This window comes from Venturia canescens, chromosome 1, assembly GCF_019457755.1.
Source record: "Venturia canescens isolate UGA chromosome 1, ASM1945775v1, whole genome shotgun sequence".
Classification (NCBI taxonomy): domain Eukaryota; kingdom Metazoa; phylum Arthropoda; class Insecta; order Hymenoptera; family Ichneumonidae; genus Venturia; species Venturia canescens.
The window spans coordinates 35610775-35636536 of record NC_057421.1 but is presented as its reverse complement, the minus strand read 5'-3'; the positions used below and the strand labels follow the sequence as shown (position 1 = coordinate 35636536).

General features: G+C 37.4%; 1 protein-coding gene across 8 annotated transcripts in view; it reads right to left on the bottom strand.

The window, feature by feature from the left end:
- Window positions 1–18397: 18397 nt before the first annotated feature.
- Window positions 18398–25762, bottom strand: part of LOC122407445 (SAM and SH3 domain-containing protein 1-like) — a 232761-nt gene continuing 225396 nt past the window's right edge. For all 8 annotated transcript variants that reach the window (XM_043413660.1, XM_043413709.1, XM_043413719.1 and 5 more), the window contains 3 exons: window positions 25038–25250; window positions 24396–24546; window positions 18398–23382 (listed from right to left, as the gene is read on the bottom strand). In XM_043413660.1, the coding sequence (XP_043269595.1) occupies window positions 22553–23382; window positions 24396–24546; window positions 25038–25250 (1194 nt within the window). In that variant the 3' untranslated portion in view covers window positions 18398–22552. The remainder of the gene's footprint in view (window positions 23383–24395; window positions 24547–25037; window positions 25251–25762) is intronic.

The following is a 25762-nucleotide window of genomic DNA, read 5'->3' as shown; positions in this document are numbered from 1 at the left end:
CTTCGATACACACGATTGAACGCGGCGGGAGCCTTTCTCATTCCCATCTCCTTTATATGGCTGCGAGGCTTCAGTAAATTTCACCACTCCAAATTGACCCACTTCGAAAGATCGCGGGACTTTCGAGCCCCGCTACGAGGGGTTCATCGTCTTCGTGGTCAAATCACAGAGCACCCTATAGCGAGCCAGAAAAAGCACGAGAAAGAGGAAGAAAAATGTGTAGTTTGTTTGCCCGCTGTGCCATCACGAGTTTAACGAAAAGCAAGACTCTTCTCCATTTCCACACCGAGATTCGAGGCAACTTTCCAATCGATGTTTACCCCGATACGTGATGTTCTTTTAGCCCGTTTCGTACTAGCACCGAGCCAGAGAAAGCCATGAACGAGTACAGAGCACAGCAACCCTCGTACATAAAACTTTGTCTTCGTAATTTTCGACCCCTACCACGTTCGCGCATGAGGGATAATACATACAATTTATATATACACACATATACGTTGGTGGTGTAGGTATATTTATGAGTTGACGAGAGATAGCCACGTTGAAATTGGGCCATGCTCCCCGATGACGGATGGGGCTATTTTTCTTTTCACTGGGTGTCCAGGATTAACTGCTCTCTCGCGCGAAACCGTGTAGAAGATGGAATCGTCAAGAGCTCCCCGCCCGTTCGCCGTACTTTGATAAAAAATGAGAAGCTAAGATTGAACTGTGCGGCTCAAGTATTTTCAAGGAACTCTCATTTTCTTACCTTCTTCTTAGTTCCTACAGATTCTTATCATGCTGTAATTAAAATGATTATTTTCTTTTGTTTGCGCTACTTCATTGAGATACCGGGATGAGGAATATTTAGGGAAATTTTATTAACTTCTTTCGCTCGAACTAAAAGTTCACTCGTATACGCAACTTACTCTGTGATTAAGCATAATAATGTTATTGGAAAAATAAACGATTCAAGTTACATAGCGTTGCTTCCCTCGAATAAGCGGTATAACAATAAAACTTGTACGAAGGAAATAAAGAATGTTATAATAAAAGCAGTAAAATTGTAAAATACACAGTTACCATGAAATATTGTAGAGTGCAGCACTCTCTGGGAATTTACAGCATCAACGAAGAAGAATTTTTGTAAAAACAAAGACGTTTTCTTCCCCTTTTCTTGGGATAACCCTTCTTGAGTTGCACTCATTTTTATGACGAGTCACTGCTTCGAATGTGCGGCTTCATATACGGAATACGAAAGAATGCGGAGTCTCCCCGTGTGCGATAGTGCAGTCGATAGTTTAAGGCCGATGCTCTTCCTTCTACATACGACTCTTGTATTATTCATGTATACAGAAATATATCGGTTTTAGGCTGAAACAGTCTGTTGAGCTTTTACGGTCACGCTTTTACGCTGACGTAAAGCGATAAAAAAAGGTTTGTTCCGTCGTCTTTTCCTCTTCCGTTCTGCTCTCTGTCTTTATTTTCAAGCTTTTTAGCCCTTGCTTTCCCTCCATTTATTTCATACCATTTCGAGCGGTTTTACGATAAAATTTTTCGCCTATAAACGAATACTCACTCTACGCAATTGAGGTCCGTTTTTGTCGGTGTCACAAGTTACTTTGGAACTAGAAGAATAAAAAACGAAGGCAGAGCTACCTGCTGGCTGTAAAAAAACCTGCACAAAAACGAAGCACGCTCACGTTTGGTTGTACTTATGCAGGTATGTGCAATGGCGAATATATACACGAGGAAATTCACGGGTCTAAAAATTATTGGAATGTGCAAACGCAACGAGGAGTTTGTGAGCTCGATAACGATGTTTGGAAAGAAGTTATAGTTTTTCAATGCATTTATCGATACAAAGGCCGATCGTTCCTCGAAACGGTGACTGTATGCGTAGAATATGGATAAAAAAGTATCGAATGTGGAACCCAGTTTGAAAATATTCATTCAAAGTATTTTTTTTACGATTTGTCAAATTTTAATTCTTTCATGTCCAATACGAACTCATTTCTTTATTATTTCGTGGATATGAAACTTTTTGTTCCAACCAGTAAATTTTAACTCTGTTGAAATATTAATTTGTATTTAAGGTAAATCAAGCCCGTACGAACGTATTTTATGGGTGTCAAAATTGGCTCGATTTTTTACCTTCTAATTAAAGACATTATTACTCTAAATTAGTGTCAGAGTTATTAATTCGAAATTGCGAATAAATTTTTTCAACTTTTATTCTTTTGGCGAATGAAATTGCAAGCCACTAATTAATCGAGGATAAAATACTATAGTTTTTATGTAAAATATATAGTTTTTTATATAAAAAATCGCATGAGCGAGCGCAAAGAAAAAACACCAAGGAAAATGGATCAAGAAAAAAGTATTAATAAAAAAAATAGGCCAAGCCAAGAAGAAACAAAATTTCGAAATAAGGAAATGTGAGGCTATGCGAGTGCTCATTATCAATTTTGTTCAATCTTCAACGTAATATATCTTTATTATTGACAATCGTCTTGAATTTTTTCCAAACCTTCGTTATATACTTCATTGTTATTGTTATACTCTTTCATAAAGATCGTAAGAAGCGTTCATTCGTAGTGTGGAAAGATAAACGATTTTTTAAGCACAGTCCCTAAACCCCTGTGTATTTTTCTTCATATTTAAATACGTTTATCCGAATAATCAATGAGATGAACCCTTTAAAATTTGATATGCGTGTTAGTCGACTGTCCATTTAAACTCTGTGTCAATTTCAAGACTTTTTAAAGAAAATCGTTTCGTGCATGAATTATACCTTAAATCACGAATTCGAAAGAACGAATATTCCGGTTGGTAAATTTTCTATTTTATTGAATATTTCTATCCCCTTTTCCATGAAGTTGATGCTACGCTCTCTCCATTTGCAATTACTTACGTGGCATCGAATTACCCTCGAAAATCTTTAGAGCATAGTGTCTCAAGGCCAGGAATTTGGAAGAAAATTTTCGAGCATCAAGGCGAGATGTGGAACGTATTCATGCTCAAAATTGCTCGATTTCTATAGATAACGCTCAAAGTACGTGAATTCATATTTGTGGAGTTTGTGTGCATTGTTTATTTGCTTGTAAATTTTTGGTGAATGGAATACGCGATGGTTCAAATCCGCGCGGAGTGCCTAGTCAAAAGTTTCATGTGTTGTAATTGATTTTCCGGGGTTTTCGAATAGTTACCACAGTAGGGTGCTTTTTTTTTCAGCAACATTTTTTTTTTTTCACTCCCATCTCGCCTTTTTGTAGGGAATACCTTAAAAAAAAATCCCTGAAAATTTGAGCCCTTAATATTAATTTTAAGTACTCGACCAAGGCGTACAAAGATTTCCCCTTTAAAATACACGTAAAGTTCGATTTTTCTTCTTAAAAGTTCTACAGCTCAGAGGCATTTAATGGTACAACCTTGGTCGATGAGCGGATTTATTCAGAATTAAATGCTCCACAAAAGTGTCCATTGTGGCGTAAGTGTAACTCGAACTGGCGAGGTCGTAGAGGTCACTCAACCCAATTTTTTCATGAAATTCTCGTTTTTTTGCCTCTATCTCGTAAATGACAAGAGCTACAGAAAAAATGGGAATGACAAACTTGGAGGAAATTCAATTTCCTACAAAAAAGTATTCAAGCACCAAATCGCTAACATCGATATTTCTTGAGATATTGGGCTTTTAAGTTGAGGTAGTATGGAATTTTCATGAATTATTGAGCTAAATTGTATAAGTTGTTAATTTATTATTCTTTATTGTCACTTAAATCATCAAATATTTATTTGTTAAGTTGCAAATGATTAAAAAGTTGAATAACTCAACGTTTTGAAACTGAAATTCGAAAAAAAAAACATTTTCAAAGTGCTTAGATTTTTTTTTTTACTTTTCACGAATTTTTCAATTGATTTTCCCCTGATTCTTCGAATTTATTTACCAGTCATTGAATACCGATAAAGTTCTAGTTGAAAATATGTTATATATAAGCAAGACAAGATATATAGATATAAAATAATATTGAAATATTTTGCGTATATACAACATATTTTCAACTAGAACTTTATAGGTATTCAATTACTGGTAAATAAATTAGAAGAATCAGGGGAAAATCAATTGAAAAATTCGCGAAAAGTGAAAAAAAAATTTTTAAGCACTTTGAAAATGTTTTTTTTTTTCCGAATTTCAGTTTCAAAACGTTCAGTTATTCAACTTTTCAATCATTTGCAACTTAACAAATAAATATTTAATGATTTAAGTGACAATTAAGAATAATAAATTAACAACTTATACAATCCAGCTCAATAATTCATGAAAATTCCATACTACCTCAACTTAAAAGCCCAATATCTTAAGAAATATCGATGTTAGCGATTTGGTGCTTGAATACTTTTTTGTAGGAAATTGAATTTCCTCCAAGTTTGTCATTCCCATTTTTTCTGTAGCTCTTGTCATTTACGAGATAGAGGCAAAAAAACGAGAATTTCATGAAAAAATTGGGTTGAGTGACCTCTACGACCTCGCCAGTTCGAGTTACACTTACGCCACAATGGACACTTTTGTGGAGCATTTAATTCTGAATAAATCCGCTCATCGACCAAGGTTGTACCATTAAATGCCTTTGAGCTGTAGAACTTTTAAGAAGAAAAATCGAACTTTACGTGTATTTTAAAGGGGAAATCTTTGTACGCCTTGGTCGAGTACTTAAAATTAATATTAAGGGCTCAAATTTTCAGGGATTTTTTTTTAAGGTATTCCCTACAAAAAGGCGAGATGGGAGTGAAAAAAAAAAAATGTCGCTGAAAAAAAAAGCACCCTATTACCACAGGTAGGAATGCTCTCAGCATTGAAAACTCCGTGAGCGTCAATTCCAAGCTCAGCTATATACCCTGGAAGTTTGCCACTATATTTGAACATTCTCTCAATCGAGTGAAGCACACATGGAGCTTTGTGAAAACGCGGAAGAGAAGCGAAGCTTTAAGAATACCCAAGAGTACTTGGGATTACCGCTTTAATTCCGAGGTGTTTCAAAGTGGTGGAATTGTTTCGGTGCCAGAGTAAAGCAAAGCAAGAAGAGCGCATCGCTAGCATCCCTGCCCGTGTTCTCGTTTTTTCTATATCTTTATCTTTATCTTCTAGCTCTCTTGAGACTCGTACTATTTTCCAGTCATTGGCCTTGTATCTGTTATTAGCAGTGACTCGAGTTGCTTCACTCATTTGGAGAAAAAAGTTACATTCTTTTTCATTCTTTACGACGTTCACTCTGTCAAGTTACATTTTTATATTACTATTTCGTAATAAGGCTTACAGGAAGTTCGGAACTGTCGCTGTCAGGCAAGCAATCAGGGCTTCTTTCATCGTGACATTTCCTCGTTACTTGATATTTCGTAGAGCAATTATACCATATTTGAAGAGTCCTCTTTCAAATTTTCATTGAAAGTATGTTGATACAGTTATCTGCAGTAAGGTGGACGAGTACTTTTAAAACAGTTGTACCGAGGCGGACACTTTTGGTATTGATTCATTGATCCGGAATCAATTACCAAAAATACATAGAAATTTCGATGCTTAGTTGAGTCGGAAATAAGAAAAAGCAACGACTGGTGATTTTCAATTAAAATTTTACGGGAATAAGCTCTTAAAATTCGAGAATAAAGGCATGCTTCCGGTTGGAGCGAAAATATTTCAATTAAGCACGAAATTTTTATGGATTCCCACGCGAATGTCTAAATTTAATTTGAAATTCGTAAACTTCGAAAACATGATTTAGAAAAAACCGGATTGAAATAGCATTGAATTACTGATATCGCAGCTGCTGTTCTCACATTCTTTCACAATATCTCGATAAATCAATAAACGTGTGCCACACACAAAAAGCAGAAAAGTTGAGCTTCTATTCAGTACACTTCTGAGTCGCCATCAGCTGTTGCCTTTTATCTCCCTCCGGTTTATTTCGTTTTTATAACGCTTGGAAAAAAAGAAAAAGCAGAGTTTTTTTGCGAAGAATGGAAACAGGATTTTAGGTAATGGCGAAAGTACTTGCTGAGTGTCTTGCAAGAGGCTGTGTACGAATCGATCGATATTCAAATTCAGTGACGAAGCTGCATAGGAAATTCTTTTTCTGCATGATTCATGTGTAGGAAACTCAACAAGCTACCCGAAAAAGTTATTGATTTCATCTCTTAATTCGAGGACTCAGATAAATATCGCTCACTCCACCGAATACATCGTTACATACAAAAAAATGTTGTTAACAATTTTCTTTTCCTGGCAAGGAATCTCATTCTCAAATATCACTGTGTTTCGTCGATTGTATGTCTAATCTTTAGTCGCGTCACAACTTTTTTCCTCGTTCCTTTATTCTCAGGTTACTGTGGAGCTAATTAGCTGGGTTCTTAGAAAATCTTATTCTTAGTTATGCTCTACATGCATGTTCGAAAATATGTTTACTTAAAATATCACGATTCTTGATCATCTCCATTCCAGAATACGTCACGTTGGATTTTTTTTTATTTCATTATATCACTATTCTTAAAAACGAGTAAAAATCCTTTATGCCACAATGTCTAGAATCCTCTTTAGTACCATTTTGATGGTTTCCAATCCCGAGCTATTTCTGCTCCGATGTATCTCTCTGCTGACATTTTTCTATTCGAGCACGTCTCCAGTTCTGGAAAGACACTTTTGCAAGTTAATGTGTTCACTAATATTCGATTTTCAATTACTGTTGCACGGATATATAGCGGTGCCTGAGATCCTAGAAGCGAGGTACGTTGGAGCAGAAAAGTGTAGAAACTGAGATCTATCAAAATTACGAGATGTCGAATTCTCGTGAAATTTTGTCGTAAATAATTTTTCTTAATTTTCTTCATCAGAGATACTCCTAAAACTGATATAATTTAGAGTACGTCATTTTTCGAGAATTCATATTTGAGCATAAAATCTTGTAAGATCATAGTCAATTAACTGTAGTGTGTATTCAAGAATAGACAAAAAATTAAGAATAGAGACGTGTCTGTTCTTTTTTTTCTTTTTATTTCCATTAAGATTTTTTTTTTTTCATTATATCGATTAAATCAATTTATCAAAAAATGAAATGATTTTACCGAATTCAATTGAATGAAAATTTAATTCAAAATTTGAAAAATGAAGAGCAGACTTGTGGTGTTTTCGAATTTTTTCGTAACATCACGTTACCGTTTCCTTCCACTTTCCTCATAAATTCGCATTGAACGTTGGAGGCAGATAGGCCAAAGGTGACGAGGTATAGTCCTGTAGCTTCCCTTTGGATTTGACGATGTTGCAAACCTTCTGTGCAATTCGGAGTCGCATCCCCCCATCCATTTCGCTCCAATGGATCACCTCAATCTGCTCTTGTTGGTAGTGACACAACAAGCACGGAGGTATAGTTACACCAACATTAGATTTCAGCGAAGGGGAGTGAACGAGAAACGAAAATTTGTCGGATGTGAATTCACGACATGAGAGGCTCGTAGGTTACGAAAAAAGAGAAATTGAGTCGACTCGCTGCCTAATTAGCTTGTTTCGGGGATTTTTTGTGAATTTTTTTAACCAACGACCAAAGCACGATTCTCAAGTGGAAATATTCGAATTTCCTGGGTTTCTCGACATGCTGAACGTACTTAATATGAATTGTATGATAAATGGCGTATAACCAACGTAATCCAACGTACAAAGGGGGTGGGATTACGCCTTTTTGCGTTCCAGGATCGGATTGATCTGCGACGTATACAAGCCCACATGGGTTCGCGTTTATAGAAAACTGTGAGGAAAATGGAGAACTCTGTGAATACGAGGAGATGCAACTGCAGTGCAGCTGGGGGGAAATATTCCATCAAGAGTCGAAACAAAAAAACGAAATTGACGTTTGTGGATGGAAGAATGCAATAACAGGCTTCGTTCGTTTCTCTATGCTTTGCATATGTTTGTGAAACAAAGATATCACATCTCGAAATCGACGATGGTTGCAGGAAGAGATGTAACAAGCAGCGACCCTCGAGTTTTCGGTTGGAGAATGACGCTTGAGAACTCGAAACTTTGGTAATCAAAGCTTTATGTACATTGTTCATAATGTGTAACGTCAGCTTACTCGCGGATACGGTCTCACCGTTGAATATTCGTCTCTTTGGTCAACATTTTCGGCGATAAAAACTGAGGTCGTATAAATGCAAATATTTTTTAAATCCCTCGATATTTTTAATCTCATTTTATTTGAAGATTAAAATCAACGATGTTTTTAACGCACTCGATAAAAAGTTGCCCGCTTTACAGATTCCGTCGTCTTTCACCGTCTTACTTTTCATGCCTACTAATTTCTTGAATCAGTTAACTTTCAAAGTCGATGTAATTTGGAAAAGATTTGGGTGTCTGAGACTAAATCGCTCGTTGCATGACGAACCGTGAATATTTTCACGGGGTCTATTAACCGGAAGTGGGATAAACGAGCGAATCGTTTACGGTGCAATTTTGAGTGACACGGCAAATTGAAGTTTCATGGTCGATAGGCTCAACCACTTTTATAGTCGAACGAAATTATATACGTTTAAGGGGTCTACCATAATTGGACGGACGCAAAAAAGTCTATTTTTACGATTTTTTTTGACCGGTATAGATCATAAATATGGATATTAAAAGTGTTGGGCCTAAAAAATTCACTCTTAAAATACACACAATTTTTTTTTTATATTTATTTTACTCCGAAAACGGTGGAGAAGACAGGTCCAAAAAAAGATGAGAGTGCGCTGTTGATAAAATCTCCGGAATGGATGATCGGAGAAAAAGTTTTAGATTCAATAGGTAGGCTATAGCACATATCATACGATTTTTGATTTTTTCAAAAATGACAAAATGCCGGCCATTTTTCCAAAAACTACGAGAAAGCACGTTTTTTTAAATCGTTTTTTGCAAAAAAAAAAAAAATAGTTTCACTCAAAATTTCAAAATTCGTATGATATGCGCTACAGCTGTAGTTATAAAGAACACGTGGTAAAATTTTGATAAGGATCCGTTGAATAGTTTCGGAGATTTCATCAACGAGCCGTCGAAAAACGTAATTTTGAGAAAAACGTGTTTAAACAAAGGCAGGTACGCGGTCCCGCACTCCGCGCTGCGTATTAGCGCGCTCAGATAGCCATGTAAAGGTCGCTCAAAAGAACACTCAGACAGTTCATATTTTCATAAAATTTTAATAAAATACTTTTAAATATTTATACTTTCGAAAAATGCAATAAAAAAATGGCTTTTTTGAAAATTCTAATTAGGATAGACCCTTTAATGTACTGCAGACGAGTGGATTCATGCGTGTGTAAATGGTGATGAAAATTGATGTTGAAACCGTTGAATAAAAATCAAAGAATACATATTGGTATTCTTGTGAAGATAATTCTTTAGTAAATGATGAAATAAGTAAAGGGATCGAAGGTTGAATAGAAAAAGTATCTTCTCTTTTGCATTAGACTCTCTGTAAATGAAAAAAAAGTATTCTAATTTCTCCAATAAATGAAAAGATCGAGTTGAGAAATTAATTTGATTCGACAGGGTTATCTGACGAGCGGAGAAAATTCATCTGGTTTGAAACCTGGGCATCTTCGTCTTTTTCATATTTTTGTTGCGGCTATGGGTGGAAATGTAATTAATAAAAAAAAAAGACAAAATAAAAAAAAACAAAAATGTAATTGAAACCAAAAAAGAGATGTGTGCGTCGAATGACTGCACCCTTTTATGTCTGTCTCCATTTTTTCGTTCCTTTTCTCTGTGCCTCATTTTGCGGTTCTCTTCGCGCCCTGATGAATTTACTTTTTCGTGATAATTACGCTTATATATTTTGCCGACAAGTCCTGGGTGCCCACCATGCGGTTTCGCCACTCAGGCGCTCACTCATTGCCGGAAAATGAAAGAAAAAGAAAAAAAAATTGTCCGAGCTCTCCAGAGCTCAGGGAAAAAGCAGGCACGTAAAGGGACCGTAGTACAACGGGGTTGCAAAGGGTTAGGCGAAAGAGACAGAAAGAGAAAGAGTCGGAATGATACAAGGGTTGTTTGGTAGGTAGGAAATCGCGGAGACGAGCCTCTTGAATTTCAAGTTTGAATTTCACGCCGCGAGGCGCGTTTTAATTAGACCCATCGAGCGAGTTCCGCTCGACGATATCTCCGGTCCCTCGGCTCTGGATCGCGCCCACCAGACTTTTTTCACTCTAACATAATCTTCGATGGTTTCTCCTCTTTTAATTCCATCAAAGTTCAATTGTACGAGGAACGTGTCCCCGTGTCTTTTGTGTTAACAAATATATTACGTTTTCAAAAAGTTTCAAGGTTTCGAGTAATAAACGTTTTAACGATCAGTCAAGTCAAATGTCATATAAGAATGATTGAGAGGCTCGTGGATCGAAGACTACATTGGCTCGAGTTTAATTTAATAGTAATTTGTTGCTGGGGTAAAAGCCAACGACGAAAAGTTGTCGAGCGAAGACAGTTTAAAAGATTAAACTCTGTCTGGAACCTAAAAAACGAGCAACGAAAGTACCAGCTTAGAAGCCCCAAATATTTCGCCTCCACAAGTTCTCCCAACTGGAATTAACGTGTAATGTATGATGTTCAGAAAGGAAACATTCACCGCACAGACATTTTTACCAAGTGGAACGAACAAACGTCAGGGACGACGACTAATGAAATGAAGTGCTCCTTCTGCTCGGTTGTGAAGATCTTACCGAAGACGTACATGACGAATTCATTCCAGTCGAATATAATTTACGAAATAAGCAAATTTTCGTCTGTAGGAATTGTCATTTTCGTCCAGTAGATTTTTCGACTTCTCAAATTCGAGTTTCTTTCTTCTGATTTTTTGCTCTCTGCTGCCTCGGACAAACCTTTACTTAGCGAGCATCTTTCGTTTTGTTTTTCTCGACGGAGTAGCCCAGCAGCAGCATCGATGATCTTCGAAGTTAAACAGCTCCGGGCGAGGCCAACATTTTGTTGGACAACCGTTCGACGCCGAGCACCTGCAGTTTGCCCAGCTATCGTTGAACGGAAAACAGATTTTCTGAGTTCGTGATGCTACTAACTGACCCGACAACTCGGTAATGATATTGTCGGTTGTTCGGCTGGCTCTTCCAGAGTTTCCTCTGTCACCTTCCTCCAGGTCCTCTACAGTATTGCATTAGAAAAGATTGACTCTGAGCAGCACTCCTGAGGGGTTTCACAGAAAAAGTCAGTAAAGCACTGGAAAGTGAAGTTTCCTAGGAGGATGTACGCAGAAATAATGAAAATAAAACAGTACTCGATGAACCGTTGTTTCGTAGATGGACGAAAATCTGGATATGCTCTGAGAAAAAAGTTTTGTTGGATCAATAAACTTAAATTGTGCCCCACACTCCGTTGATGCAACAAAAAATTTGTTTTTTTCTTACCTTATAGTTCTCTGATGTATTTTATGAAAAGACAAGAAAATTAGACATTTCGACTGAACCCTGGTAAATAATTGATCAAACCATTTCTCCTCTCACAATCAGGTTTATTATTTTATTAATAAAAATTCACATGAAATGCTGATCGGTGTGAGATCCTACATTTTTCTTGCCATATTCCATATTATAAGCCATGATGAAACTCACTATACAGACGCAGCGGAGTTTGAAAGGTTCGCCGAGATCTCTCGTCGTCTTGTAGGTATGAAAAGCAAGGCACGTAGCATATATTCTGTACACGCTGAATTGCTCCCTGTGTAGCACTGAAAAATAGAGTAAAAAAGCCTCAAATGCTCGGACTCGAGTGAGATAGCGACAAGCGCAGGTCCCTTTGGAGCTTCCTCGACGCGAACTTAATCTTCGGGGCTCGCTGCGATCTCTGTTTCGTATAACGGAAGAAAAAACGCTCGAATCTCCGCGCGTCGCTCGCTATCTTGGTCTCCTTCTCCCTCTCCCTTGCCTGGTCTCTCTCATGCTCGCCATTTCGGTAGAAAAATAATCCGACGAGACTTGGACGAAACGACGGCAATTTTTCGAGCTTCCGCCGGCGGATCGCTGGAGGTGCTTCTTCAACTCTTTCTTTGCTCCCTCGGATAGAGACTGAGATTCCATTGGACCATGAGTTAAGCTTGAACTTCTTCACGCGCTCCTTCTATAGGTATATCAATGTGCGAACCCACAGAAATAATACGTACAAATTTATATATACGTATAAGCAGAAACAGAGAGCTCAAAATTTTTTCCTCCTTCATCACTTTTCCTCTCTCATTATATTCTTCACTTTTGGTTCATCCATCCTCCTTTTTCTCAGCCATCGTGAAAAGTGTTAAGAATTGCGCGTTACTGCGCGCTGAGATTTATGCGAGACGTTCATACACGCATTTATGTGCGGCTGATACTAATGGTGGTAGGATCGCGCGATGATTTATTTTTAGGAAGTTCATCTGGTGATCGAATTAACAAAGAGATTTCGATAAAAAAAAAAATTAAATGCGGTAGTGAATAATAAAAAAACGTCCTGTCAAAATTTTGAGGTGCGAGGATATTTCGTTCGTGAGAAAAAATATTAAAAATCATGCTCCAAATTAATACGGTCTCTTACTTTTAGATCGCAATTAATGATTTTTTTCTTTTAAGAAATGGTGATTATTGGCAACGTTGCAACCACGCCCTTTTTGAAACCGGTGACTTAGTTTTCCGGTCGATGCAACTCACACTAGGGACTTTCAATAAAATATGAAGGATGCGCGAGAAAATATTGATGTAATTGAGAAAAACTTGTTTTTTTAGATTTTTCTGCCACGTTTGAATTATGCTAAATGTTTAAACACCGATTATGGCATGAACGTGCGTGAAAAATTCTGCCAATAACAGCTGTATTGACAGTAAAGGTTACGAGGTCGCGGTAATGCCAAACTCACTGGGGACCGATTACGCTAGTCGCGATAATTTTTCTTTTGACTGACTCGGCACGAGATGAACTTCCTTAACCTTTAACCAACGGGTCTGGTCGAAATATCGACCACTAGTTTGGTCGAGCACTCCAGTTGAAAAATTCATCGATATTATGCACAAATTTCGTGTAAAAAAGGTCGATTTCAACGTAAAAATCCTCGTGCTTAAAAGTTTAATGATGTCGAGAATTTAATGTTTTTCTGATCTTTCAAAGGGAAAATGGATTCATTCGAATCGGGGATGCTTACAACGATGATTGTAAAATGTTCGCAGGTCTGACAGAGTTTCGGTTGATATACAGAATTAGCTTTCGTAGGAAACTAATTTAATTTCTGTTGGAGTTTTCGTTTTTTTTTCTTAACGGCCTTTTCGATTTTGACTTTTTTTCAGAGACTTCCCAAAGAGTATTTTCAATTCGAATAACTCTTGACCAATAGACACGATAAAGCTACACTTAAATTTTAATGTTTCCGCGACTTTTGGATTTCGCATTCAACGACCTCGCGCTGCGGCAAAATAAATTAGATTTCGAGGGTTCCTGCCGCTCGTTGCCGTATGAAACGCAGCGGATCTTGCGAATTTATGGTGGCGTCCCCTCCGGACCATCCGGAGACCCCGTTCTACCTAACTTCAGAACTCTTTGCCTTCATGAATGTATATAGAGGGTGTCCGATGACCGAGGCCCGTTCCCGCGAACTTCAGTTCAGAACCGGTTCCCAAGTGAAAAAGTCTCCAAGCGTTTTTGGGTAGCTCCTCAATGCTTATCAAAATTTTGGGCCGTCAAAACGCTGTCGGAAAATGGCTTTTTCATAATAAAAAAACTTGTGCATTCTGCCCCGTGCTGAATGCCATTAATTTTTCTTCGAAGATAAGCTAAACGAAGAAAAATGACGTTTGCGATAATCTTGCAGAAAATCGTATGCCCTTTAAAATTGATTCGCCGAGTTACCGCCGTATCTTTAACCGTTTCGACAGCAAATCGTGATAAAATCAAGTCGAACAATTATTAACCGAGGGCACGAGCGAAAAATAGATTTTTCGACTCGGAATTCGATCTTAAAGTTGAGTTACGGGCAGGGCCATCCATCGTAAAACACCCGGTATATACACAAGGATGTGCTCTCTCTGTGCCTCTCTTTCGACGTGATTAACGGCCTCCGTGCGGGCTTGATAGCCTCACGATGCGAAAACCTCTTCTCTATATTCTCCCCCCTTCCATCTGCCTCATTCCAACAGAGCAGTAGTCGAATCGCAACATTTACACACCGGCGCGGTATTATACGCGATATCGATATGAACCTATGAGAACCGGAAAGAGAAAACTTTTCGTTTCAAAATGAATTTCTACATTTTCTTGCCACTTTTTTATTCTTATAATCGAGACTATTCTCGCGGTATTTCAGAAGAATAATGTTTATATATAATCTATAGATATATATACAGATAAAATTCGACCGGGTAGTCACGTACAATTCTTGGATGCTGCAAGAGGCCTCTCCGTGTACTCTGCTCCGTCGATAAATCACCCCGAAAACTCTCGCCTCCCTCCTACGCGACGTGAAATTCCTCGATTCGCGAGAAAACGGCCCCCCCCCCCCCCCGCGCCCCTCGCCCGCCGTGCGGTCTATCTTTCTGATTTATCATCTGCAAGATGATACTCTCGAATTCACGACAATACTGTACAAGTTTAATGGGAAAAAGTCTGAAATATTCTATGATCGGTGCACTTGAAATGAGCGTATTTTGAGGCTACTTTTAACGATCTCATTTATTCGAAATTTAAAAAAAATTTCGTATCAAAATTTGAGTACCTTTTACCTTTGAAAATCTCATTTATTGATTGTTATTCTGCATTGAGTAAAAAAAAATTGTCGATTCAACAGCAATTATTGATGTTATTGGAAGAGTTTTATTCATTTAACTGCAATGTTCTCGGAGAGAATGAATCTGCAGTTTGATCGAAAATTATTTTATTCTTTTAATCATATGTTTAACCTTGTGATGCCACATTGCGTTGTTCCAATGACGTTTTTTCAGTGTGGGAACGAGTGTTGAAAATAATAATTTGTTCATTGAAAAATACACCAACGTGAAGAGTTCAAGAACTTAGAGATTCAGAAATTGATAGAGAACGTCGCAATTTTCTGTCACCGTATGGACGCTCCACGAAAACATCAAAAATAAGGACGACACTCTATTTCATCTGGGAGCTGTGACGTGTGTTCATGGAAAGAAGCAATTCCGTTGATTCGTTAAGCCTGATTTCACGCGGTTCGTTCACGTTGAAGGTTTAAAGCGTGTGAATTCATGCAAACGAGCTTCGTAAAAGCCTCATTGGTAAATGGTATTCGAGTTGTTGATAAGGAAGTAGAGTGGAGTTGTTCGCTCGCAGGAAGCACCGGCAAACAAACGGAAAACTAAAACAGTAGTGCCGGTTTACAAAGTGTTTCAAGCTTTGCTTAAGAGAAAGGAAAGCGAAGCCTGCTCCCGTGCTGAATTACGCTCCCGAACATGCTTTGTATGTCGACAATTTACTATATTACTCCGAGCACACAGTGCAAAAAGCAATATGTTCCGTATCTATCTTCCTGTTGCAACGTCTCTTTTTCTCTCTGCAACGAATATTAATGGGCTACGTTATTCTCTGCAGTAACGGAAGTTATAGACGGGGATTTTCCGAGTTGTGTTACTGCGTCGGTGCACATGTGGATTACGCAGATTACACGGCGTCTCGAATAATTTCTAGCTAAGCAGCGCTCAAATCTCGCGAAGGAAATCGGAGATTTCATTGAATAAACGCTTGCCAATTATGAAACGTTAATGTATCAAGATCCGCGTGTTCTCAAAAGGAGCCTGCAATTTATTTAAATGATCACTTCAACGAATTAAGGGAGCAGTTTACTCTCAAACAGCGAAATAATTAATTCGTTTAATTCTCATTGTGCTTTGTCGTTAAATTATGATTCGAGGGAAGCTTTCAAGCAAAATTGGGAAGTTCGAGTTCTATATTTTGAGTCAGCGAGCAAAATCTCATTGCGCGTTACACTCGTGAAGAAATAATCGTATGGAACGTTCAATGGAAAAATAATCAGCCATGGTGCCTACTTTTTGGAAACATAAGCGTCCAAAATGATAGAAATTTATCACTTTACGAACTGCATCGATTTTTTTTTTTGAAAGTTCGTCTGAAACTCGGGCCACGTCAAACACGGCAAGCCGCATTAAAAGTTAGATTTCTGAGGCGGTACAAAAGTGTACGGGAAATCTCATTTAATTGGTAATAAATTGACGATTATGTCAGCAGAGTCGAAAGTAGTTTTTAAATCATTTGTAAAATATATTTCTCCTCTTTCTGTTTGTAGCCGTACAATGGAAAAGCTATAATTGACGAATTACGAGAAAAGAAGAGAAAGCAAAATGAGTTGATCAATTATGAAAACCAACAGCACTTTTTGCCTCGAGCCGAGCCAGTAGAACGAGAATCATTGAACCATAGTCCAATCATCAGCGAAGAATATCGATGAGAAATATTGGATTGACTGAGAAATAGCGATTGGTCGTGAAAACCCGAGACTCCCGAATCGTTCAGCAAATTTGCCAAAACTCAATTAATTATTAGTTACGATCTCGTTGATGCTGAGGCCAATCGCGGAGGTGTATATAGAGCCAGAGCGGTGAGTTGAACAATCGTTGTTTAACAAGAGCTGTCGCGGTTAGTTTTCGAACTTGCCACGAATTGTGGGCCTTTGAGAAACCAATTAGTTGTTGCAACAACGGGTACACCGAAACGGAACGAGGCCGAAGGAGGAAAATGGCTCTCTCTCTCTGCTCCTCTTCCTTCTTCCCATCTTCGCACTGTGCTTCTCCTCTTTCTCTCTATTTGTCTGTTCCCGGGGTTGTACGAGTGACGAGTTTACTTACTTCGAAACCTAACTAACTACAATATCATCAGTCGACGACTAAAATTGATGCTAAATTTGCAAACTGCCATACCTGCGTCATCACAATGATCACAATGATTTCTTTCCTCTCTGACACTACGTTACAACGTTCACCTTACGATTCGGTGTGTTACGTTCGAACTAATAGCACGAAACGTAAACTTCTGGTGGGTGTATATCGATCGAATGTAAATTGTGTTAATGGCCCATTCGTCTAACTCAAATATTTTGTATATCGTTTCACTACGAATTGAAATATTCCAAAGTGAGGATTTCCACAGCGATCCTGTTTGCTTCGTGAAGTTATTTTTCGTAAATTAAATTGAATTAAATAATAACGACAAAGTTTTGGAAGAAAGCCCTTAAATGGGATAAAAAACCTATTTTATTTGTACCATGCAGTTTAATTGTAACAATTAAGAAATAAACAAATTGAAAAGTATAGGTGTGAATAATAATGTGTGGGATATTCGATGTAGTTTAGGGGGAAATTAGTATCGACTCTTGAAGTCGCTTTTATCGAGAGTGAGACCTCGGGTTTCGGATCGGTTGGCCAGACCGATCGCTGTCGCGTTTCATCACAATTTCTGTTGAAATTGTTGTTTTATTTGTAATAATAGTTTAATGAATGTGTGCAGAGTTGATTATATTCAAATCGAATATTAATAAGAACCTTTTAACTTTTTCTTAACTTGAAAATGATACCTCGAAGTGAACTGAACTCTGATATTTTTTCTCGTTATATAGTAGAACAAGAGATTTTATTGTTTTTCTCTCTTTTCTTTTTATATAGTATGTTTGATCGGGTTATTTTTGCAACGTTCCCTACGGAACTTAAGTAAATTCCTCAGCCACCATAATTACAAGATATTGAGCATTAAAATCGATGGTGTTCAAATTGTACATGAAAAACTAAGAAATTAAAAAAAACTGTTGAAAGATTTTTGAAATATAAAATCAAATTTTTTATTCGAATTAGTATTTTTATTTCGTTTCATTGGATCTACACGATCAAATAACTTACTTCGTTTTCGGATGCCTTGATACCTAAAATTTCGTATGATTTTTTGAAGCACCGAAAAATATTTCTTATTAATAGCTTCGAATATTAACTTGTTGTCAAATTAAAATGAATCGCGTATCAGCGGCATAGTGAGGTGACGTTTGAAGATTTCTCGTACCTGGTGAGTCCATAAATGGTGAGTTATTATTAAAAGCATACTTACACGTTTAGATTTTCATTCCAGTTGTAGAAGGTAAAAATGCAGTGCCTCAAAAGTTCAACATTTTTTCATGCGCTCGTTCCAAACCAACGAGCAGTCATCAGTCAGTTTCGTTGTGACATGTTCTCGTGGACTTTTTATTTCGACTGAATTTTTGTTTGTTTTTGTTTCTTTTTTCGTTCCACTGCCGTATCGCAATTTGAATGGATTTATTCGAGCGGCTATTGAAGCTGGATCCACCAGAAGCGTTGTGAGAAATAATTGGGTCAGCCGGGAGTTGCATAGACGCCAGTAAACAAACAACCAAGCGCGTTACTTTGATTCTTTCGTTCTTTTTATTTCTATCGATCCACAGTCAATAAATTAACATTTATCGTTGAAAAACAATACAAAAAATAATAGTAATAATGATGATGATAATTGACTAAACGTATGAAAATTATAATTATTGTGACCATTAGCCCCGCAATGAATCAATAAATACAAAAAATTTAAGTTTATATAAAAAATTGTTCAGCGTATTAGCGTAAACATAAGGAAAGGCGTTGCATATGCCCGCGTTCCCCTAAAAATGCTGTTTATTTACATATAAATCTCGTATTTATTTATTTACTTTTACTTTTTCCTCATTTTTCTTTGTTCATTAAATTTTCCATATTCATTCAATCGCTTGGTGATAATGGACTAGAGACCTCTGTTGATCCGTTTTTATGAGAATTTGAGTATAGCTCATTCCTCGTGTTTGATTTCAAGATAGAAAACATTTTTCTTTATTTGCACAAGAATTTGTTGTCAATTTTCAATATTCATTGGTTTTGTTTTGTTGTTTTTTTTTTCTTTTTCATTGTCATTCGACGTATGCAGTTGTCGAGATGTACGTCCGTGGTTTCAAAATTCTGTGGTCGATTGTTTCGACCGACTATAACGACGACAATGGTTTTTTTCGTGCGGGTCTTTACCGTACAAATAAACTTAATTCAACGTCCAAGTTGCGAATCGTAACTGTTTCGAGCTAATAAAATCACTATCGTGTCTATTTATTTAAATCTTCTTCTTTCGTTTCATTGTTTCTTCTGGTTTTGTATTGTTAAATGTTATTCCCATAAACTTGTAACTAATTAACACGTTACCTCGTCGCTAAACACTTAATATTAATGTCGATGGAACGGATAAACTATGTCATAGCAACGGCGAATATTATCACTCTCTCCCACTCTTTCTCGCACTGCTTTCGGCGTTCATTCATTATAACTTTTGTTCTTAAATACAATTTTTCCTTTCATTCCTGTGGGCTCGTAAAATTTTAATTTTTTAATTGTTTTTCTCTTTTTTTTTATTTTAAACATTTTTTTTGTCGATTCCAAGGGAAATGTCGTCATAAGCATGTTTTTTTCTTTGCTAAATCTTCTACGTACGTAGGTAATGATGGAAAACGTGAACATGCAACGTTAAGTAATGGAAATATATAGAATATTTTTTGTGTTTTCATTCGTTTTTTTTTTTTTAATTTTATATCTCATTTTCTTTTTAATCCTTCGTCCAGTCTCAGATGGAAACGCCATTTTCTAATTCGACCAATCGTCCGTTTTTCATCGTACGATCATCTCTTACATTCTCTTGATTACTTTAATAGTATGTACAATTAACGAGCGTGAAACGTTCGAATTTATTTTCAAGATCGAACGTTCATTTTCGCTATCGATAACTAATTTTTTCCCTTGTCTCTTATTTCCATTAATTATTTATTGCTTTACCTATACAGAGAATTTACACAAGATCCAACATTCTTGTACTTGATTCATATTTCTTTATTCTCGTATACCCGACCCTCGTTAAGAGGCGATTATTAATCTTCGCGCGTTATTTTTCCTTCGATAGCTCGTTTTTTTTTTTAATCCCTTGCCAGTCATTCGATTTTCAAATAATCTCATAATAATTCATTGCTTTTTTTGTTCCTTAGCTGTAGATTCTTGGGTAGCTTTAAATTTGGCAAACTTTTATAGGACCGATAGAAAACATTTTTATTTCTCCGGGGGGGGGGGGGGGGGGGGGGGGCATTTTTTCAATTATACGTTTATACGACTATGAGTCGGCGAAAGATTGGCACGACTTATCACTCGGAAAAATCCTTTTTAAGATGACTTTTTTGGTTGCTCATTTGCCTCGTCAAGCTCCTTCGTAAAGTTTTATCTTCAAAAGATGTTTGGCTTACGTAATCTTTGAAGGATGGTTACTTTCGTGTATTATATCCAACACATGATGTAATTCCCAAGTAGATGAGAATGCCAATCATTTCGCGCAGACTTTTTTCTCCACTTTTTACTTTGAAATTGTAACTTTCAACATGTTTTTTTTCTTTTTCTTTTTTCATCTGTCACTTTTTTTCTCTTTACACAATTATGAATGTACACATTTACAGTGCGGCGATCGCGGCATTGAACACAAGCGAGATATCGTAAGAGCTCTGAGGCCTCAGTCTCATCAAACTAATAAACATGAAAGGCAATTTTTTGAAAAGCTCATTACGTTTTGGTATATCGAAATTCTCGAGTTTACCTTTCGACTATTTTTCAATCATCATAACACTGTTTTCCTGTTTAAAAATTGTAACCCATAAACTCTGTTGTTTGGGTCATCAATGCTTTTTTCAAATACAATTTTGGTCCATGCTCAAAGTATGATTATAAATAATAAAAATAATTACGAATTCATCATCATTTCATAAAAATGGACTCTTATGTGGGAGAAAATTGGAATTCTTCAAGAAAAGTAAGTGAAAATTATTGTCGCGCGTGATTAAGAGGTAAGAAAGCAACGCGTTGACAGAACGATTATTTTTTTCTACCGTCGCCAGTTCGTTTGCATGAGACTGACACCCCAAAACACACGCAGTGTCAACAGCAACGATACCTTAATAGATTGTCGAAAGTCCACGTTCGGACAGCGAATTGAGTTGAGCCCATTCGAAGGCATTTACAATGAATTCGCTTAATATTATAAAAAATCATCACATCACATGTTCCACCTACTTTATGTACAAAACTCGACGATTCTCGCTTGCTGAGCGAACTTTTGTTTGAGTCGTTTAATTAAAAGCTGAGCTAAAATCAGTGAAGGCTAACACATTGTCACATTTCCATTACGCTTTGGAATCGTTTGTTCGGCTGATGAGTGTGTAGCCGATATGTCGAGTGTGTAAAAATCGAGTCGTATAGTCAACAATTGATTAAGTTAAAACGTATAAAAAAAACAAAAAACGAAAAAAAAAACAATTCAAATAAAAGTTGAGCTCATTGGCAGTTTTTTTCGGGACTTTGTACGAAGTTTTTTTTCGAGTAGATATATTTATGTATGTACATATTTCTTTCGTACTAATCGGAGCAATTATCGAGAAATATTGTTCCCTTGAAATAACGTCAATTAGCCAATTTTTTAGATGACCAGAGAACGCTTTGTTGCAATTATATCGAAGATGGTTAGCGTATACATACGAAATTTTGATTAATTAGTAATTCAGTGATGATCAGTGAATTGAAACACAGTTCTGAAATGTTTTTTTCATTGTCGATCACTCGCATAGAGTTTCGTCGTTTTTCGAGTTGACTATTTTCGTCAACATCGTTATTACGGATTGTGATTTTTTACAATTATAACATTCGTTGTTTTTCTTTACGAATTGAGCATGTTGGCTCGTTGTAAAATTTTCTATTATCCGAATTGTTGATTAAGTTGTATACGCCAAGCTTCCTCATTGTTTTCACTCTGCACAATCTTGGTAATTTGTAGCTCGTATTAACCACTTTCAGTTATCATGAAAAAGAGAATCGTCACTGAGATGGATAGCAAGTTCCTGAGGGAACTTGATCGAGATTTATTTATGCTTGAATCGAAGAAAAAGTATGAGTACAAAAATAGGGAAAAATTGTGTTTTTTTTTTTTTTTAGTGATGCAACGAATACGTAAAAAAATAGAAATTAACAAAAATCGTAGCGTTCAAAGGAAGTTGAATCTCTTGTATGTATATATTTTTCTATGATAAAAGTGAAATTTACGACATGAGAGCGGTCATTCTGATAGTTTGTACTGATCTCACCTGAAGTGGTCATAAAACGAGTCGAAGAACGGAAGTATGAAGACCAAAAGCGGTTAAAAACCATTATTCAAGTTATTGTATCACATATGAATATTTCACGCTTCTCTTCTTAGCCTACGACTAAAAATGTACATATGGAGTTTTCGTCCGAGCTACGAGAGAGCGAGAGCGGAAAAATGGGGACTCTCGAAAGCACCGGGACTAGCAGCGAGTCGCTCGGGTATTGGACAGAATTGGTTTCCATTGTGTTACTTTTGTTTAACTTTACCAATGGGTTTTCCATCCTGTGGTTGCACTATAAGGTACTAAAAATAAAGTTTCTACAGCGTAAACGTACGAAGAGGATTCTCCGATAAGCATTGAAGAATTATTATTTAAGGATAGGTGGTCGTGTCGTTGGTAGATTTGGCGCTTGTTGTTGCTTGGGAAGTTGGTGGACCACGTGAAAAATTGGCGAAACTTTTGGTTGGTGAATCAGCGATCGTTGACGAGGTGGAAGTGGCAGGAGTTAGTCCAGCGGCCGAGGTATTCGTGGGGTGGCTCGACGTCGCTGAAACAAGTCTTTTGTCTCTGGGCGGTGGTGCTGAGCTAAGACTCGACGAACTGACGCCAGAGTCACTCGATTTCTCGCTCAAACATCCACGCTGTCCGAGACCAACTGTCGTCGAAACGCCGCTTCCCTCGCAAACAATTCCAAGATCAGGACAACCCCCGTACTTCGTACTGATACCCGAAATCTTTTGCATTCCAATAGCTTCCTCTCCAATAACCACCGTTTCAACTAAATTGCCTCTCTTTGCAATAAATCTGACGTTGCCCGTTGCCGCACCGCTTCGCAGATGCTGACCGCTTTTTTCGAAAGGATGACTATCCCTGCTCCCAGCGATCACACCAGCCCCACTTATCGGTATATTCCGATGGAAATCATCCTTGTTCTCTGTCATGACGTTTGTCTCCAAGCTCGTTGTACATTTAGCCGGTATCACCGTATCGAGATTATTCTCTCGTGACATTTTTCCACCCATCTCCGGACTTATGTTACGCGATCTCGTTGGATTTTTGTGCGCATCGTAGCAGCCGGAATCACGAGGAAATTGTCGTCTGCTGAATGGCGAACAGTGACCCGATGTCTGACCGGATGTCAGAGCCAATCGACTGATCTCGTCACCCTCTGAACTCGATGCCAAGTCTCCTTCGCTTCCAGCTGTTTGCACAAATATTTCGAGATACGATATTCATTTGGCATTGCACAAAATTCCCGCTCTTCCCTTGTAATTTTATTCATCAAATTCATTCTTTTTTTTTTCTTCCCTTAACGCGAGATGGAACAAAAATCATGATGAACGTTTCAACGTATTAATACACTGAATAATTCTCGACTTTCATATCCGGAGAGAATCAAAGAGTCATTTTTATCGTGAAAAATTCACAGGAAAAAGTACCGTGATGCGCTTGAACGCGAAGACGAGTTGGCAAAATGCATTTATTCGTAAGCGATATTTTACTTTTTTTCTTATCTCGAGGAACGTAAAATTTCAGATCCTATGCCATCCTGGCGTAAACACTTGTAGGGAAATTTTTATCGTGCAGTAGAGTACAATTTACCGCAAGGCTCGTGGAATATTTTTGAATACATATTGAAATAATGCCCATAACTGTGGCACTTTTTCAGGAACAATTCTCCAAGACATCAAACGATAAAATACACGGTTAAATTTCACTTGTATATTAGACAACTTTGAAATTTATGTTCCGCATACTTTAGTCAGTATCAAAATTCACAAGACACTCCGGTAGAATGTTACAATTTGAAAAGTTTATTACCATTCAATTTTTATGAAAATTTGTATTATTTTCAATAATTTTGGAAATTGCATTTTGCCACATCGCTATTCTCACTGCACGGTAATACTTCAAGTTTGATTCATCCCTCCGTGAGACTTTCTCAAGTAATCACTTGCCGAAGAATTACAAGGATTCTGTCATAATTGGTTAAATGGAGTGTAAAAAATTGCAAGTGGAAGCTCTTTTATCGGACAATATAAACTGCAAACATTTCTTGAATGCATCATTACGAATATCCGTAATGAAAAATTCACTCAATAGCCAAGCGTTTAAACAGACGTTGAACCAAGAAATTTCAACGTCATCAACAATTATCCCATCAAAAGAGGAAAACCGTACGTAGAATACTTAACGACCGTTTAATCTACTCACACTGCAATTCGTGAAGGAGTTGCACGGCTGTGAGTATTTTGGCTCGATGTTCTGGTTGATGAATTCGTAGATAGTCAAGATCCGCTGGTTCGAGTTCCCTGAACAGCTCGAGATCCTCGTAACCGTTGAGAACGAAAACTGGTATGTGCTCCTAAATGAATAAATTACCATACATCATGGGCAAGCACGTGAATTAACGTGATAGAGATTGGAAAGTGAAGGGAAAAAAGTTAATGGATGCATATGAGTTGAGAATAAAGAGAGTCCTTTAGCCTGTTATTATTATGGCCGAGATCGGAGGGATTTTATGAACGTTTTTTTTTGCATAGAGAAAGTGAGAGGGAGCAGGGGGAGGTGGTGAGAAAGAAAGACGAGGAAGGAAGCAGCGGAGCTGCAAAATGACGGCGAATCACAGCGTGGAAGTAGCAAATTCTTGATTTACATCTCAAGTTGATGCTGATGAAAAGGGCCCCAAGGGCTAAGGTATGACGATTGAGTAAGAAGACAGAAACTCTCCGATGAGGGGTTGACGCGATCTAACCACCATAGGTATCGTCGTTTCATCGCTACTTTCTCTCCTGCTTTTTTCCTTTCTCTTGCTCTCTTTATCTCAATCGCTCTCAATTTGTCTCAGTCACTCACCTGAAGATTCATTCTCTGCAAGAGCTCTTGAACCGAGCCTGGCTTTTGTCTGTATCTCTGTCCCCACTTGGTTCTCTCAGGCTCACCCCGTCTCGGTACTCTTTCGTTCAGTATCTCGACGTTTATGAACTTGAAGTGGCCAATTCTATTGTGCACGACGCCTTTCCAAAGTCCACTCGTGTTCATCTGAACAACGTCGATTACGTCGCCCTTCTGTAAAATCACAAATGAAATACGGCTTTCTTCTATTGTCTTGTTTAATGATGATGTCAGAAAGCATTGAGCTTGCGGATAACATCGTTCTTGATTGTCGTACCAAGACCGTCAGTAATAATCACAATGTTTGCTCACTATTCAAAAAATAAATGTGACGACAGACCAAGCGATTTATGAACTACATGAAAATGGGAGTTCTCTAACCTTCGGGTATAACCACCCTTTAGAAGTTATGGTTATGAACCCAAAATGAACAAATCAATTCCCTACGGTACGACTGCTTTCATTGCTGATAACCAGAATTGTTAGTATCCCATCTCATATTTTGGAAACAGTTTTTCATAGAGTTTTGCAATCTCCTCGTTAAGGGGTCTACCCTAATTAGACGGGCAAAAAAGAATATTTTTACGATTTTTTTGATCGGTATAAATTATAAATATGCGGATATAAAAAGTATTAATTGTAAAACATACACTCTTTGAATACACAACATTTTTTTTCAATATTCA